General features: G+C 36.2%; 1 protein-coding gene across 2 annotated transcripts in view; it reads left to right on the top strand.

Annotated features, from left to right (window-relative positions):
• The window catches only part of DYNC2H1 (dynein cytoplasmic 2 heavy chain 1), a 398003-nt gene that overhangs the window by 239628 nt on the left and 139609 nt on the right, over positions 1 to 18766 (top strand). For both annotated transcript variants that reach the window (XM_061440087.1, XM_061440086.1), the window contains 3 exons: positions 1474 to 1549; positions 8077 to 8285; positions 13144 to 13248. In XM_061440087.1, coding sequence (XP_061296071.1) covers positions 1474 to 1549; positions 8077 to 8285; positions 13144 to 13248 — 390 coding nt within the window. The remainder of the gene's footprint in view (positions 1 to 1473; positions 1550 to 8076; positions 8286 to 13143; positions 13249 to 18766) is intronic.

Here is an 18766-nt window from a genome sequence, read left to right as displayed (position 1 = left end):
TTTATCTCTAATTCCATCTTTTCTGTTAATCTTCTGGACTGTATATAGCTATCTAGTTCACATAATTTTGAATTAAAGTGTTGAGAACGATGTGTGTACCATCATAAGCCATCATTGTTAAGGTATTATTTTTATGGTTAAATTCTCACAGTCATCTCAGTGTTCAGAAACTGAATTCTCATACCTGTTTTTTCTTCAGTATAGCCTGCTCAATAATAGGCATTAATACCTGTTTACTTAAGTTAGAAACATGGGAGTTATTCTTGATTTGGTGTTTTATCCATAGCCTCCCTACACTTCCCATTTGTATTCTATGCCTCAGTCACACGAGACTTCTTTATGGTCTTTAAATCCGTTGAGTATTCTCACTATAGCCTCTGGCTTTTTTTGTTAAACTATCAATAGACCTCGTTCTTTCATTGCTATGGCAGTCCTACCTGGCACCATGCTCTCACTTTCTCGCCAAATGCCTATCTTAGCCCCAAATTTCGTTCCTCTTCCATCTTTAAACTTTTCCTGTCTTCTTTGTTAAACTTTGTCTACTTCTCTTGGGATACCCTTTCCCCAAACTGCCCTCCTCACCTGCCCACCTTTGAGCCTTTCTCTATATTTCAGTTACATGTCAAAATAAGAACAAGGGTTCTGCAGTTTGAGTCCAGACTCTAGAATTTCCTTGCTTCAGTAAATTACTTTAACTCCTGATTAGCAACAGTTCCCTTGACTGTACAGTGATCATAACTACCTTCATTGTAAGGATTAAATGAAATAAATGGGTGTTTAGAAGTGTTTAACCCAGTGCCTATCAGACCAGTGGAAGAGTAAATAATAACAGAAGCGTGTTGTTTCATACAGTTATGTATGATACTTATCAAAGGGTATGCTTATTATTTTCATTTTACAAAGGTGTGGGACATTGAATTTCAATGATGATTAACTTGCTGAAGGAATCATACCTAAAAAGCTGTAGAGTTTGCAAGTAGCCAGGCTTACCTTCCTCTAAAGCCTTTTTCCCTAATTTCTGTGACAATTGTACCAATTAATCCTGATGGATACATGAAAACTAGTGATACCTTTTATTGAGAAAACAAAACTTACATTTTAAAAACAAAGCTAGATTTCATTTTTTTATTGTGATACATAGTATAAATTTAAAAGCAATGAAAATGCTTCCAAATTAAAATTCAGTCTCCTCCTTCCTTATCCCCTGCTACTCAGTTTATATTCCCAAGACACCAACTCTTCACCATTTCTTGGATGTCCTTCAAAAATGCTATATAAATTTATATATCTTATGTAATATTTAATAAAGTTTAGCTGTATTATCTTATTATTTTTATTAATTCTCAGGGGCTGTATTTTTTCTTTTAGCTTATATTGAATATTCTTTTTAAGATTGTAAGGACAGTTATACATGCATATATATCTTTGAATACTGCTTATAGTTCTTTAACATTTTTAAATTTGTTTTGATAGGGTTGGACCAAGTTTTATGAGTTTTCTTTATCAGATCTTAGAGCTGGGTACAACATTATTGACAGACTCTTTGATGGTAAGTTCTCATGATGAAAACTTTGATATCTGGTGTCAATGAAAAAGCTTGAGGTCTTATTAAAAATATGTTTTTTTCAAGAGTGACTTGACTTCCTATTATAAAACTTGCTTTTTATTTTGTGCTCTGAATTCTATGCTTGTGAAAGTTTTTATATTATCGATTGTGGTCATTGGCTTTGATATACTCTGTTAGATTTCTGGTTGATCTGTAGCTCCCAGGAAGCAGAAAGCTAGAATAAGACCTTGTCTTTACTTTGTGGCCTTCAGCAGTTTCAGGCTTTTACTGAATTATTCATAACTGAATTATTAATAATTTTCAAAGGAGCTATTAAAATTCAGGAATATGGTAGACTAAGAATCTGTAGAATCATAATTGTTTGATTAAGTAAACTTAGGAATAAAGGTACAAATAATAGACTAAAATAGGACTGCAAACAAAACCATATAATAAGATCCCTTGAGACCACCTAGCTTGCTGCCTCCTGAAGACAGGACTGGTCCAATCCCTGAGTGTCACTGTTCAGGGCCAACTCAAGGGGACACCAGAGTGTAGAAGAATTATGTACTTGAGAAGAGTATGTAGCTTAAAGCCATCCCAAACAGAACTCTAGATTCTTGTCTCTCCCTCCCACCCTGCAGCCTTGCCAAACTACTTTTCCCTGAGTCTACCCCATTCCAGTAAGTGGTACCACCATCCATGTCGTTGTTCAGCTTCAAAACCCATCAGTCACCCTGGATTCTTCTCTTTTTCTAATCGTCAGACATCCAGTGCTTTGGCAGTTTCTGTCCCCTTCATGTCCAAATCACATCAAGATTCGGTTCAGTTTTTTCAGTTTCATCAGTGCCTTGGTGGTTCAAGCAATAGCTTCTTTCAAAAATTCTCCACAGAGTAACCAAATTTATTTTTTAGAAAAGTAAAGTGAAAGTGAAAGTCGCTCAGTTGTGTGCGACTCTTTGTGACCCCATGGACTATATAGTCCATAGTATTCTCCAGCCCAGAATACTGGAGTGGGTAGCCTTTCCCTTCTCCAAGGGGATCTTCCCAACCCAGGGATTGAACCCAGGTCTCCCGTGTTGCAGGTTGGTTCTTTACTAGCTGAGCCACCAGGGAGGCCAAAAGTAAAGTAAAGCAGACAATTTCCTTTTACAGCCTAGAGCCACATTTATCTTCTTTCTGTTCCCTGAACAAACCAGGCTTGTTCCTACCTGAAGGTTTTGATAGGTATCCTTCCTTTTGTCTGAAACGCTCTTCTTCCAGACCTTTATGTAGTTTTCTCCTTTTTCTCATTCACATCTTGGCTTAGAGGTGTCCTCTTCAGAAAAGTTTTTATTATCGCCAAATCTAAAGTAATCTAGTTGTTCTCTATTCCCTTGTTCTGCTTTATTGTTTTACTACATTAGATGTGCTTTATTTATTCATTTATTTTTAAAATTTTGTTCCTCTCTTTAAACTAGAGTTTAATCTATATTAAGCAAGGTCTCTGACTATGTTTTTTACTCTTTATCTCCTTAACACCTGCAGCAGGGCATATCCCATGGTAATAGGCACTGTTATTGTTTGTTAAATTAATGGCATGAGAATTTATTATGTAACTTGTTTTCCACAAAAAGATAAGGATAGACATCTAGCATGTGGCCAATCCCATTTTTTTGAAGTTTTCTTCTTTTTGTTTTAATTTTATTGAAGTATAGTTGGTTTACTGTGTTTCATGTGTACAGAAAAGTGATTCTGTTGTACATATATATGTGTGTGTGTATGTGTGTCTGTTCTTTTTAAGATTGTTTTCTATAGAGATTATGGCAAGATATCGAATATAGTTCCTAGTGCTATATCAGATCAGATCAGTCGCTCAGTTGTGTCCGACTCTTTGCGACCCCATGAATCGCAGCACGCCAGGCCTCCCTGTCCATTACCAACTCCTGGAGTTCACTGGGACTCACATCCATCGAGTCAGTGGTGCCATCCAGCCATCTCATTCTCTGTCGTCCCCTTCTCCTCCTGCCCCCAATCCCTCCCAGCATCAGAGTCTTTTCCAATGAGTCAGCTCTTCGCATGAGGTGGCCAAAGTACTGGAGTTTCAGCTTTAGCATCATTCCTTCCAAAGAAATCTCAGGGCTGATCTCCTTCAGAATGGACTGGTTGGATCTCCTTGCAGTCCAAGGGACTCTCAAGAGTCTTCTCCAACACCACAGTTCAAAAGCATCAATTCTTCGGCACTCAGCTTTCTTTATGGTCCAGCTGTCACATCCATACATGACTGCTGGAAAAACCATAGCCTTGACTAGACACACCTTTGTTGGCAAAGTGATATAAACGATATCTTACAATATTTTTTTGTTTGTTTGTTTTCTCTTCTGAATTACTATGATAATTTCTAAGTCCATCTATATGCTGCAAATGGTATTATTTTATCCTTTTTTATGGCCGAGTAGTATTCTACTCTGTGTGTGTGTGTGTGCACGTGCACGTGAGCATGTGTATATATAGATATATGTGTGTATATATATAGATAGATAGATAGATAGGTATATATATATTTACACATATACCATTTCCTCCTTATCCATTCATCTTTTGATGGGCACTTAGGTTGTTTCCATGTCTTGGCTATTGTAAATAGTGCTGTATGAACGTTGATTACAAGTTTCTTTTTTAATGAGAGTTTTCATCTTCCCTGAATATATGCCCAGGAGTGGGATTGCAGGATCATATGGTAACGCTATTTTTAGTTTTTTTAGGGAACTTCCTTACTGTTCTCCATAGTGGTTGTATAAATTTACATTCCCACCAACAGTGCTAGAGGCTTCCCTTGTCTCCACACAGTCTAAAATTTATTGTTTTTAGACTTTTTAATGACGGCCATTATGACCTCATTGTAGTTTTCATGTGCATTTTCCTAATAATTAGCATATTGAGTATCTTTTCATGTGCCTGTTGGCCATCTGTATGTCTTCTTTGGAGAAATGTCTATTTAGGTTTTCTATCTGTTCTTTTGGTTGGGTTTTGTTTTTTTTTATATTGAATTATATTTGTATATTTTGTATACAAAATGCTATTTGTATATTTTGGAAGTTAATCCCCTGGTGGTCTCATTGTTTGCCAATATTTTTTACCATTCCATACGTTATCTTTTTGTTTTTGTTGATGGTTTTCTTTGTTGTAAAAAACTTTTAAGTTTAATTAAGTCTCACTTTTTCATTTTTACTCATTTTTCTTTAGGAGACAGGTCCAAAACAATATTGCTATGATTTATGTCAAAGAATATCCTGCCTATGTTTTCCTCTAGGAGTTTTATAATATCCAGTCTCACATTTAAGTCTTTAATCCATATTTAGCTTATTTTTGTATTTCATGGTAGAATATGTTCCAATTTCATTCTTTTACATATAGCTGTCCAGTTTTCCCAGCACCACTTACTGAAGACTGTCTTTTCTCCATTGTATATTTTTGGCTTCTTTTGTTGTAGATTAATTGGCCCTTAGTGTGTGGATTTGCTCTTCGGCTTTTTTTCTGATCTGTTGATCTAGGTGTCTGTTGTGGGGCCAGTACCACACTGTTTTGACTACTGTAGCTTTGTAGTATAGTCTGAAGTCAGGGCGTTTGATCCCTCCAGCTCCATCTTCTTTCTCAAGGTTGCTTTGTCTATTCAGGATCTTTTGTGTTTCCATAGTTAAACATTTTGTTTTTGTTCCAGTTCTGTGAAAAATGCCAATGGTAATTTGATAGGTATTGCATTGAGACCATAGATTGCCTTGGGTAGTATGGTCATTTTAACAATATAGATTCTTACAATGTAAGGACACAGGGTATCTTTCCTTCTGTTTATGCTGTCTTCAGTTTCTTTCATTTGTATCTTCAGAGTATGGGTCTTTCACCTCCTTTGGTAGGTGTATTCCTAGGTATTACATACTTTTTAATGTGATAGTACATGGGGTTATTTCCTTAATTTCTCTTTCTGATATTTTGTTGTTATTTTATAGAAGTGCAACAGATTTCTATATATTAATTTTTTATTCTGCAACTTTACTAAACTTACTGATGAGCTCTAGTAGTTTTCTGGTGGCACCTTTAGGATTTTATATGTATAGAATGTAATGTGGAAGCAGCAACAGTTTTACTTCATCCTTTCCAATTTGAATTCCTTTTATTTCTTTTTCTTCTCTCTTTTCTGTGGCTATGAATTTCTAAGCTATTTTGAATAAAAGAGGTGAGAGTGTCTAATCAAGAAACAGAACATTACCAATACTTCAGATTATACTCTAATGCTGCCTTTCAGCCACTACTGTTCTCCAGGTTCCCTCACCCTTATTCCTGTGATAAAACCAGTACCTTCCTATATAGACTAGGTTTGCCTGTATTTATAAAATTGAAATCATACATCATGTACTCTTTAATATTTAGATTCTTTCAGCTAATGTTGTATTTGAGAGATTCATCCATATGGTTACATATCAATTATAGTCCATTTATTCTCAGTGCTATATAGTATGCCATTCTGAGAATCTATGTCTTCTGTCAGGTATAATATATTTCTGTCATGTATGTATTAGCAGTAGATAGGATATTAATGTATTTGTTCCCCATTGTTAGTTAATGCCAAATAGTATTCCAGGTGATTTTCTTGCTTATTTAAATTTTTTAAAATTATACATCAGAAAAGTACACATTAATGTACAATTCAATATATTTTCAAAAAGTGAACCTTTGTAACTAGTCCAAAATCAATAAATAGAATGTTACCAGCATTCTGGAAGCATCTCCCTCATTCTTTTCTACACATGATGCAGCATTTCCCCATTTTGTGCTAAGGGGCAATTAATTTTATTACTTGAGTTGTTTTAAAGTTTATTTTAAAACATATTTTTGAGGATATTTACTAGTATTTTATCTTGCTTAGAAACTTGGTAATTTTCCAAAAGGCTTTTGAACATTTATTTATTTTTATTATATCACTATGAGGCATATATTATTAGTACCCTTTTAAGATGAGGAAACCAAAGCATAGAGAAAGTGAATGATTTGTTTATCGTCATGTTTCCAGCTTATGATGGATTAATTAATAACATCATATGATTTATATATATATATATAATACCAATGAAATTATTGTGAAAGTAAGATGCTTTAAAATTACATTGAATCTTATGATAAAAGTCTTTGCTATATAATCTTATAGTTACAAAGTTTCCTGATATTAAGGGACTTCCACATCTGGAGAATTAAATGTAAAAATGGGGAAAAGTTCATTGAATTTTATAGTAATGAAATAGAACTAAGCTAGTAATACTATCAGTGATCTTAAGTAGGTAGATTAAAATAGTTTTTCTGCATTTACTGCTGTCATGGAGGAAGAAATTTTCCTCTACCCTTATAGGTTCTTCTGGCTGGTCAAAGAATTACATTGACATAAAATGAATTAATAAGGGAAGATGGTGGCTCAGGTGGTAAAGAATCTGCCTGTAATGCAGATTTGATCCCTGGGTTGGGAAGATCCCCTGGAGAAGGGCATGACAGACCACTCCAGTATTCTTGCCTGGAAAATCCCATGGACAGAGAAGCCTGGTGGGCTACTGTCCATGGGGTTGCAGAGAGTCAGACATGACTGAGTGAGTAAGCACAGCACAACAAATATACAAAAAAAAATATTAATAATATGTTTATATGTGAGAGATCCTAGAAAACTAAGTAACCTGCTATAATGGCTGAAGCTCTTAATACCATCTTCAACTAAAGACAAAAAAGTAGTGAAGTGGGGGTAGTGGCTTTAGCTTTCAAAAGGAGGAAGGCAGTTTATGTGGAGATGCAAAAAAGCAAATGTTTGGAAGGAAATCGCTGGGTTATGCAAAGACAGTGGGAAACAGAGAGGAAATTTGAAAGACTTTGCCAGGTTCCTTCCTGACCACCATATCTAGTTCATACTGTACTTATCTATGGTGATAACTCCCTTCCTCGAATTGGTTCTCTATGATTATATTAATAATATTAATGAACATTAATGTTAATTTCAAGGCCGGAAAATGAAAGTTGCTCAGTTATGTCCGACTCCTTGTGACCGTGGGGACTATACAGTCTATGGAATTCTCCAGACCAGAATATTGGAATGGGTAGCCATTTCCTTCTCCAGCTGATGTTCCCTTCTCCAGAAGATCTTCCCAATCCAGAGATCGAACCCAGGTCTCCCATATTGCAGGTGGATTCTTTACCACCTGAGCCACACGGGAAGCCCAAGAATACTGGAGTGGGTAGCCTGTCCCTTCTCCAGGAGATCTTCCCAACCCAGGAATTGAACCCAGGTCTCCCTCATTGCAGGCAGATTCTTTACCAGCTGAGCTACCAGGGAAGCCCTAATATTGATGAGCATTAATGTTAATATCAAGCCTTAAGGAATAATTTAAATGCTTTAAATATGTATTATTATAGTCTATAAATATAGCTAGAACCTGAAATTTGTTTAATATTTTAGAATATTTTTAGAAAATTTCTAATATCTTAGAAATGAAACAAAATTTTTTTTTAAATTATAGGTTCCAAAGATGTACAGTGGGAATTTGTACATGGTTTGCTTGAAAATGCTATTTATGGAGGACGCATAGATAACTACTTTGACCTTAGAGTTCTTCGATCATACCTGAAGCAATTTTTTAATTCTTCAATAATTGATGTATTAAGCGAAAGGAACAAGAAAAGTGTTTTTCCATACTCCATATCTCTGCCAAAATCCTGCAGCATTTTGGTAGGTAACATTAATTGTTTTCAATTTATTACCAGATTGAAACTTGCATAATTTATTACATTGTTAAAATATGTTGTTGCTTCTTTTCACAAGTACAAGCAGTCATCACAAATACGGATTATTATTTATTATGCCAATATGCAGCCCGATTCTCTAAACTCTAGTTAGGTGTCCTATTGCTTTTGGATACTTAGGGAGCACTGATTGATGATAGTAGTGTTGATAGATAGACAAATCTTGAAAGCAGTGGCCTAGGAAAATTTTTAAATTGTAGGGCAGCTGTGAAGATCTGGAATGGGAGGGTATACTACTTGTTTGTAATTATGAGAGTGCTCTGATACAGTAAATTTGAAAAAAGCAAATATTATTCAACAGATGTCTATTTCATACTCTGGCTTATAAATTTAAAGTAGTTCTAAAGCTATGAGAAATATTAACCTAAAAAGATTTCATAGCAACATTTTTGTTTATATGAATTTATTTTATTTCACTGTAGCTTTTTGCTTTGAGTCATTTTATTGAAGTTTCCTAGAATGCAGTCATCTTTTCCAGAAAATAGTACAAAATGTAGCCCAAAGATTTCAATTATTTTGCTACCAATTTGTATTTGTGTAAATGCCCCCCAAAAATGTTTTTATTGCCTAGAGTATTTAAATTACATGTTTCTTCATGAATTACAAAATATACATAAATTTAATTATATATTTCTTTCAGTATTGTGCCTTTTCTCTCATTCAAATATTTTTCAAGAAAATGCCTTTGTTTTAGTAACATAAATCAAAAAACAAAATCTTGACTACCAATATTAAATATTTTACTCTTATTGAATATCTTATCTGTTTTTTTGAGTATTCCATCTATTTTATTTTTCAGTTTCCATTCATTTAATCATTCAACAATACTCATTGAACATTTGCTCAATAATAACCCTGTTCAAGAACTGTGGATCTCTTGATGCATCAGTAGAGTTTACTTTTTAGTAGAAGAAACTTGGAGTCAGTGTGCAGACAGAAATATCACAGATATTTATTATTATATATTTATTTCTGATAAATATATAGTACTCATGTTAGCATACCCTGACAAGTCTTTTGTATCTATTGTTTGAAGTTTAAATTGAAAAATAAAAAATATATATATAAAAGTAGACGTCATAAGTGCACAATTCAGTGCATACTTGTACACTGAACACATGAATATACCCAGCACTGGAATCAAGAAACAACATTATCAGCTCCCCAGAAGTCCTTCCCCTTTTAGTTACAATCTCCTCGCACAGGATACATTAACCTAATTTCCAACAACCTGTGTTCAGTTTTGCCTCTCTCTACTTCATGTAAAGGATATCATTTGGTATACATTCTTTTGTGTCCAAGTGAGAATATATCTGTTTGGATATGTAGAGGTCTGTTACTTAGGAAACATGTCCAAAGTAGAGAAGATTCCCCAGTCTCAATGAGAAAGTTTCACAGATATTTAAAAATGAACCAAGTGTATAAATACAAAGAAAACGGTAGTTTTAAAATTGTAAGATGGTTATGTGAATTCCCTGGTGGTCCAGTGGTTAGGACTCCATGCTTCCACAGGCAGCGGACATGGGTTCAATCCCTGGTCAGGGAACTAAGATCTCACATACTGCAAGGCAGAGCCAAAAAAGATGATAAAAAGAAAAAAAGAGAAAACAATTTTTTTTTAATTTAAAAATTATAAGATGATTCACTAGAGTCAATGTTTAGCTTTCTATTTAATTGAGTTACATAGAAAGAGAAAGCCAGAGTTTCCCAGGAGAGGAGAACACTTTGACATACAGACACACATGCACAAATGCATGCATATACACAAGTATACACTCACATATAATACATATATATTTATGCATATCTATTAATATGATGTGACTGAACACCTTAAGGAAGTTTACTGTGCTATAGGAGAGAAAAAATTTCAGAGAACAGCATTTCTTTTCAAACTTTGACATACTTCCTGGAGTTTAACTCCAGCACCTGTGTCTTGGAAATTCTTGAGAGGCAGCTGCAAAGGATGAGAAAGGATGAAGAGGGTAGGGGCAGAAGATGAGGCTGCTCCATTAAAAACAGTTTATCCCACTTCAGCAAGAATAGTTTAGATGCATATAGAATACCTGCCTTAAAATAAACTTGTATCTTCATGAAGACAAACTAAACAATTCCCATCTTTGGACCAAACTGAATAAATCATCTTGATATACTCTTAGTTTCCTGTCTAGCATCTGAAGTGGAAACTGGGTGAATGCTTGACAAATCAAGCCTTTATAGTGCTTACAGTAAGTCTTGAGATGAAAGGATAGGATTATTGATGCATTTCATCACGCCTCACTAGTTAAGACTAACTGGAATTGCTTTATAGTAAAGCAATTTACAAAGCAGTTCTTGTACATCAGACTGTGTGTATGTATGTTTCTGAGGGTTCTATAAGTTTAAAAAAAAAAGATTGTTAGAGTATTTATTTCATTATAAGCAGAGCTATACTCTGCTGATTAGTCTTTGGTAGGTTACAGGATTCCAGCTAAGCTATTTAAAATCTTAAAGGATAATGCTGTTAAAGTGCTGCACTCAATATGTCAGCAAATTTGGAAAACTGAGCAGTGGCCATAGGACTGGAAAAGGTCAATTTTCATTCCAGTCCCAAAGAAGGGCAGTGCCAAAGAATGCTCAAACTACCATACAGTTGCACTCATTTTGCATGCTAAAAAGATTATGTTCAAAATTCTTCAAGCTAGGGTTCAGCGGTACATGAACCAAGAACTTCCAGATGTACAAGCTAGATTTAGAAAAGGCAGAGGTACCACACAGTGGTAAAGAATCTGCCAGTGCAGGAGACACAGGAGATGAGAGTTCGATTCCTGGGTTGGGAAGATTCCCTGGAGAAGGAAATGGCAGCCCACTCCAGTATTCTTGCTTGGGAAATTCCATGGACAGAGAAGTCTGGTAGACCACAGTCCATGGGGTCACACAGAGTCAGACATGACTGAAGCAACTGAACACAAAGGAACCAGAGATCAAATTGCATTCATTGGATCATAGAGAAAGCAAGGGAATTTGAAAAGAAACATCCACTTCTGCTTCATTGACTATGCAAAAGCCTTTGACTATATGGGATCACAACAAACTGTGGAAAATTCTTAAAGAGATGGGAATATCAGACCACCTTACCTGTCTCCTGAGAAACCTGTATGCGGGTTAGAAACTTAAATAGAACAACAGACTGGTTCAAAATTGGGAAAGGAGTACGACAAGGCTGTATATTGTCACCCTGCTTATTTAACTTGTATGCAGAGTACATTATGTTAAATGCTGGGCTGGATGACTCACAAGCTGGAATCAAGATTGCCAAAGAAATATCCACAACCTCAGATATAATGGCAGAAAGTGAAGAGGAATTAAAGAGCCTCTTTTTAAAATTTCATTTTGCTGTTTTTAAATTATTTTTCATTTTTAAAGAATAAACTTTTTTCTTCTACAAACCCTTGTGTCAAGGGCTGACTTTCAATAGATTGCAGTGAGGAAGCTGCTCTGCTACCTATGAAACCCTGACCTAAAAACAGGTCGTCTACGAATAGTTTAGCACCAGGTTCCCCATATGCCATTTGTGATGGGTGAGGGAGTGACTGCCTTTCCAGTTTAAAGAGCCTGTTGATAAGGGTGAAAGAGGAGATTGAAAAACCTGGCTTCAAACTCAGCATTCAAAAAAACGAAGATCATGGCATTGAGTCCCATCACTTCCTGGCTCCAAAATCACCTTGAATGGCGCTGCAGCCATGAAATTAAAAAGACACTTGCTTTTTGGGAGAAAATCTATGACAAACCTGGACAGCGTATTAAAAAGCAGAGATATCACTTTGCCAACAAAGGTTCATAGTCGTGTATGGATGTGAGAGTTGAACCATAAAGAAGGCTGAGTGTTGAAGAATTGATGCTTTTGAACTGTGGTGTTGGAGAAGACTCTTGAGAGTCCCTTGCTGCTAAGTCGCTTCAGTCATGTCCGACTCTGTGTGACCCTATAGACGGCAGCCCACCACACTCCCCCGTCCCTGGGATTCTCCAGGCAAGAACACTGGAGTGGGTTGCCATTTCCTTCTCCAATACATGCAAGTGAAAAGTGAAGGTGAAGTCGCTCAGTCATGTCTGACTCTTCGCGACCCCATGGACTGCAGCCCACCAGGCTCCTCCATCCATGGGATTTCCCAGGCAAGAGTACTGGAGTGGGATGCCATTGCCTTCTCCAGAGAGTCCCTTAGACTACAAGTAGATCCAATCAGTCCATCCTAAAGGAAATCAACCATGAATATTCATTGGAAGGACTAATGATGGAGCTGAAGCTCCAATACGTGGACCACTTGATGTGAAGAGCCGACTCATTGGAAAAGACCCCGATGCTGGGAAAGATACAAGGCAAAAGAAGAAGAGGGCAGCAGAGAGATGGTGAGATGGCATCACTGACTCAAGCAAACTCTGGGAGATAGTGAAGGACAGGGAAGCGTCGCGTGCCACAGTCCATAGGGTCACAAATATTCATACACGACCTAACTAACGGCTGAACAACAACAGGCATAGCCACTCGTATATGTTTGCTTTAATCAATTCCGGGTCCCTTCAATTATGAGAAATGTCAGATAAGAAAGTATAATGAAGTCATGACAAAGAGAATTTCCATTAGATAACTGAATTAATACTATACACACTGAAAGTGAGGTTTATCTAGAAAGTGTGACATGAATAACTAGTAATTTAATACTTACTGGTATTCTGGTTCTTTCTGATTTCAGTGGTTGTAAACTTGATTTTTAGTGAAAAACTGTTTTTTACTTCTCTATATTTAGGACTATCGTGCTGTCATTGAGAAACTTCCAGAGGATGACAAACCTAGTTTCTTTGGTCTGCCTGCTAACATTGCTCGCTCATCTCAGCGCATGATCAGTTCTCAGGTAACATAAATTAGATCTACATTTTAGAAAAAATGTTGCTACTGAGCCTGAAAGAAACATTACATTTTATTTAATAGTACAGATCCACATGTTTTATTTAGTTTTTAAATTTTATGTAATATAATAGATTCTGTCTTAAATGAATTTAAAATGTTTCTATCTTAATACATTTGTTAAAATTAGTAAAATAACAGTGAATACTATGCATTTTATCCAAAATATATTGGTTTTACTCCTGGAATTTATCTTATTAAGGGTATTTTAAATTTAGTTTAAGAAATTGAATATATCATTAAATTTAAAATCATCATTTGTGTATTGTTTGATAAAAGATAAATATTTATTTAATGATTGAATATTGCAAAACATTGAGGGAATATGGATTTTTAAATTATTGAGACACAGAAAAACATAAGCCAAGAACGCTGTACAGTCTAGCTTCTGTTTGGACCAAGAATAAGTTGGTCAAATAAGAGCTAACATTTATTGACATTTAAGTGTGTACCTGGTGTTTTAAATGCTTTATACTCAGAAACTTTAGTCTTCATAAACTCTATGAGGTAAGATCTATCACTTTTCCCTCAGTATGTGAGGAAACTGGTGGAGAGAATTAAGTTACTTACCGAAGATCATAGAGCCAACAAGAGGCAGGACTGATATTTACATTGTCTTTGAGTAAAGACATGGCCTCTCCAACTGCTCCTCGGGCACTACTGTACTGCTAAGCTATGTGCACCGAATTGTGAACTGTTACGTAGGTTCATTGTGGGTCAGTGTATGGGAAATTCTTATGGCTCTTAACAGTTTACTTTTGGTAATTTATGGGCATCCTAGCTAGATTATGTTATCATATTTAGCTCCACAGTTTTGTATTTGTTTACTATTTCAGCCAACATTTATAAAATTGATAGTTTTCTCTCATTATTCACTAATTTTTTTCCTTCAAATTATTCGCTGAAATGTTCCTTGTGGAATTTTAATGTCCATTTTCACATGTTTGTAAAAAATGTTCGAGTATATAAATATATACTCATTTGCATAATATATAAATATGTATAACTGTTTTCTGGAACAAATGAGATCTTAACAACCTCTCTTCACCTATGCTAGCTGAAGACACTGTCTGGTTCCTTTTCCCTTTGTCATCCAAAGTGCTAAGTCAGATAGTCCACAAGAGAATATCAACTCCTACCTGTTCCTTAGCTTCATAACATACATGATTACACTCTTTTCTTCTCCCTCCATCCTTTTTGTTGACCTGAAATAGTTATTTTTTAACAAGTCCACCAATAACATAAGAATTGTGTACATACATTTGAGCCTGTGTGTGTGTTGTATATGTGTTTGTGTATAATTTTACAATGCTTAAGCAAAAAAGATTAAAAGAATTAAAAGGTCATTAAAAGAATAAAAGTTTGTTTTATAGAATCCAAGAGAGTATTTGCTTTAGGAACCTTATAAATAGAAGTTCAAGAGTCTGTCTTTAACTTCCTGTTATTAACATAACATGGCTTTCACAACTTCTTTCTCAGTATCATTCAGCTTCTGAAAGAATTTAATTTAGCTCTGCTTGGATCAAATGTCTAATGAAGGGAAAGAGTAAAGTAGGATAGATGTAGCCTTGGAGACGTCAGGGAAGGATAGGAGACAAGAAATAGAGAATACTGAGCATCTTCATCGTATGGAAGGGCCCACCAACCATCTTCTTTTTGTACCTTCTTTTTCTCCTGGACCATGGATGGCTGCCACTGATGAGAGCTCAGAGTGTGTGGACTTGGCACTAAATCATAGCCTTGAAAAGTGAAAGTGAAGTTGCTCAGTCGTGTCCGACTCTTTGTGACCCTGTGGACTATAGCCTACCAGTCTCCTCAGTCCGTGGAATTTTCCAGGCAAGAATACTGGAGTGGGTTGCCATTTTCTTCTCCAGGGGATCTTCCTGACCCAGGGATTGAACCTGGTTCTCCCACATTGCAGGCAGACGCTTTACCATCTGAGCCACTGGGGCAGCCCAATCATAGCCTCGCTGCTGCTGCTAAGTCACTTACACAAATCTTCTATTACATTTTAGTCACACAGGTCCAGGGTATGCATGTTATGCTAACCTGAAGTTCATCAGTCTAAGTGGAATCTCAAGAATTAGGGATTTCAAAGTAAACTAGGCAGACGAACATTTTACATTTATCTTAACTCTGTGGTTTCTAGGGAAGTAGGACAGGAACCTGGCGAGCCACAGTCCATAGGGTTGCATGGAGTTGAACATGACTGAAACAACTTAACACAGTACTGTAGGAAGATAGACCCCAATCTCATTTTCCCAGATAGTCCTGAGACAACATAGGCTTCATTTTTGCTTTTTACTTATTCTAGTTAGTATACCAAAATAGTTCTCGTAAAGTTATTTTACTATGATTTAATCTCTGGTGTTTTTTCTTGTGTTAGTATTTAAATTTTTATAAATATTTATGAAATGAAAAGAGGATAACATGTTCTTCCTTGATGTTTTTTGGTGACATACTCTCTTAATATTTATATTTTAACTGTCAGTCTGGTTTACTGTTAATTTATTTTAACTATTTAAAAGTTCTTAATTATAATTTTTATACTTAAACAGCTTTCAGAGTACATCAATTACTGCAACATCTCTTCTTCATAATTATAAACATTTATATGTAAACTGAAAAAAATTTCTATATTTAGAGCATATTTAGAGCTTTTAGACTACAAGTCACATTTGTAGCCACATTTAGAATGCTTGTTCTTGAAAGTGAATGTTCAGATATGAAGAAGCCTGACTGACACTGAATAGATGTAACAATTCCTTTATTGATCATATACAAGTTCAGGAATATGGAACTGATATTAAAGCAGGTATCTGATGACTTGGCCTTTTTAAATGAACTGAGTGCATCCCTCCTAGGCATTTACCACATCTGGTTTACAACAGTGTTAGTGATACTTATTTACAGGTGCTGTGAGTCAGCTGTTACTAGCTTTTTTTTTTTTTTTTTTTGCTGATAGGGATATTTATTATATTACATATTTATAGTATGATATTAGTGCTTATGAGGCTTCCCAGGTGGTGCTAGTGGCAAAGAACCCACCTGCCAATGCAGGAGACATGAGAGACGTGGGTTTGATCCCTGGGTCGGGAAGATCCCCTGGAAGAGGAAATGACAACCCACTCCAGTATTCTTGCCTGGAGAATCCCATGGACAGAGGCATCTGGCAGGCTACAGTCCATAGGGTCACAAAGAGTCGGACACAACTGAAGTGCCTTAGCACATTATTGCTTATATTCATTATACTGTGCATTAGATCTCTATAGCTTATTTAGTACTTGTTGTAAGTTTGTACCCTTAAACACTCTTATCTCCGCCACCCTCATCCCCTGGTAACAGTCATTTTATTCTGTTGTTCATTTTGACTTTTTAGATTCAATAACTTGACTTATCTGTCTGACTCATCTCAAATAGCATGTGTGCATGCTAAGTTGCTTCAGTCGTGTCCGACTCTGTGTGATCCTATGGACTGTAGCCAGCCAGGCTTCTCTCTCCATGAGATTCTCCAGGCAAGAATACAGGAGGGGGTTGCCATTTTCTCCTCTAGGGGATCTTCCCAACCCAGCGATTGAGCCCATGTCTCTTAGGCTTCCTGCATTGGCAGGCAGGTTCTTTATCACTAGCACCATCTGGGACGCCCATCTCACATAGCGTAATGTGTTTAATGTACATCCATGTTGTCACAAATGGAAGGATATCCTTCTTTGTCGTGGCTGAATAATATTCCATTGTGTATACGTTCTACATCTTTGTTATTTATTCATTCATTGATGGGCACTTGTTGAGAGTGCATATATTCTGCTGAAATCCTATTTTCATTTTTGGGGTATATACCTAGAAGTGGAATTTCAAGATCGTATAATACATCTATTTTTAATTTTTTAAGGAAATTCCATACTGTTTACTACAGTGGCTGCACTAGTTTACACTCCCACCAATGGTGCATGAAGATTCCCTTTTCCTGACATCCCTTCCCAACATCTGTTATTCTTTGCCTTTGATGATACCCATTGTGACAGGTGTTTGGTGATACCTTGTTGTGGTTTTCATTACCATTTCTCTGATTAGTGATGAGCATCTTTTCACGTGTCTGTTGACCATTTTGATGTACTCTTTGCCTCTTGTTCTTTGGCCTATTTTTTAATCGGACTTTTTTTGTGTGTGTGATGAAGTTGACTAAATTCTTTATACATTTTGAATGTTAACTCTTTATCTGATATATGATTTGAAAAAGTTGTCTCACATTCTGTAAGTTATCTTTTCATTTAGTTAATTGCTGGTTCTGCTATGCAGAAACTTCTGATTTTGATGTAGTCACATGTGTTGATTTTTGTTTTTGTTGTTTGTCCTTTTGGTGTCATACTAAAAAAATCACTGCCAAGACATTGCTTCTTCCCTACGTTTTCTTCTAAGAGTTTTATGTTATCGAGTCTTATGTCTTTGATCTTTTTTGAGGTAATTGTTGTAAGTGACATGAGAGAGTATAATTTCATTGTTTTGCATGTATTTTTCCAGTTTTCCAGCACCATTAGTTGAAGAGACTACTCTTTCCCCATTGCATATTCTTGGCTCTATTGTCAAATATTAGTTGACTTTATCTACTGGAATTTAATTCTGGACTTTCTATTCTGTTCCATTGGTCAATGTGTCTGTTTTTGTGTGAGTACAATACAGTTTGGTTCTTTTTTAGAATTTCAGCCTCTTTGGTAAAATATTCCTTATTTTATTCTTAAGGTCATTGTATTGTCATTTTGAGTTTTCTTGTAGCTCACTGAATTTCTTCATAACAGCTATTTTTAATTCTTTATCAGTTAAATTGCAATATTCTGTGTCTTTAGGTTTGGCTGCTAGAAAATTGCTTTTTTCTTTTCGTAATACTTTATTGCTGGAATTTTTCATGGTGTTTGATGAAAAGTGCCTTTGCCATCAAATTTGAGTTAGTGAATATCTTTCTCACTTAGGCAAGAGTTTGTTTACTGTGGTTCTAACTGTTCAATAGGTTGGTAATTAGGAGCCTTTTTGTTTGCCAGAAGGTGGCAGTAGAGCACAAGTTTTTGGTTTTTCTTACTAGCGAGGACTTGGCTGCTGCTAAGCTGGGGGACAAGAGCATGCGTTTTAAAAAAAATGTAAAAAGGTGGCAGCTAAGTTGGGGTTCCCTGGTGGCTCACAGGTTAAAGCGTCTGACTGCAACACGGGAGACCTGGGTTCGATCCCTGGGTTGGGAAAATCCCCCGGAGAAGGAAATGGCAACCCACTCCAGTACTCTTGCCTGGAGAATCCCATGGACGGAGGAGCCTGGTGGGCTACAGTCCACAGGGTCGCAAAGAGTCAGACATGACTGAGCGACTTCACTCACTCAAGTTGGAGGAAGTGTGTCCTTAGCACTTGCGTATTTGGCTTACCCATGACCCAGTAGGGTTCGTTTCAGTCGGAGGGTTCCCAACAGTTCTAGGGCCAGC

Source organism: Bos javanicus, chromosome 15 (genome assembly GCF_032452875.1).
Source record: "Bos javanicus breed banteng chromosome 15, ARS-OSU_banteng_1.0, whole genome shotgun sequence".
Classification (NCBI taxonomy): domain Eukaryota; kingdom Metazoa; phylum Chordata; class Mammalia; order Artiodactyla; family Bovidae; genus Bos; species Bos javanicus.
This window is presented reverse-complemented; position numbering and strand designations above follow the sequence as displayed.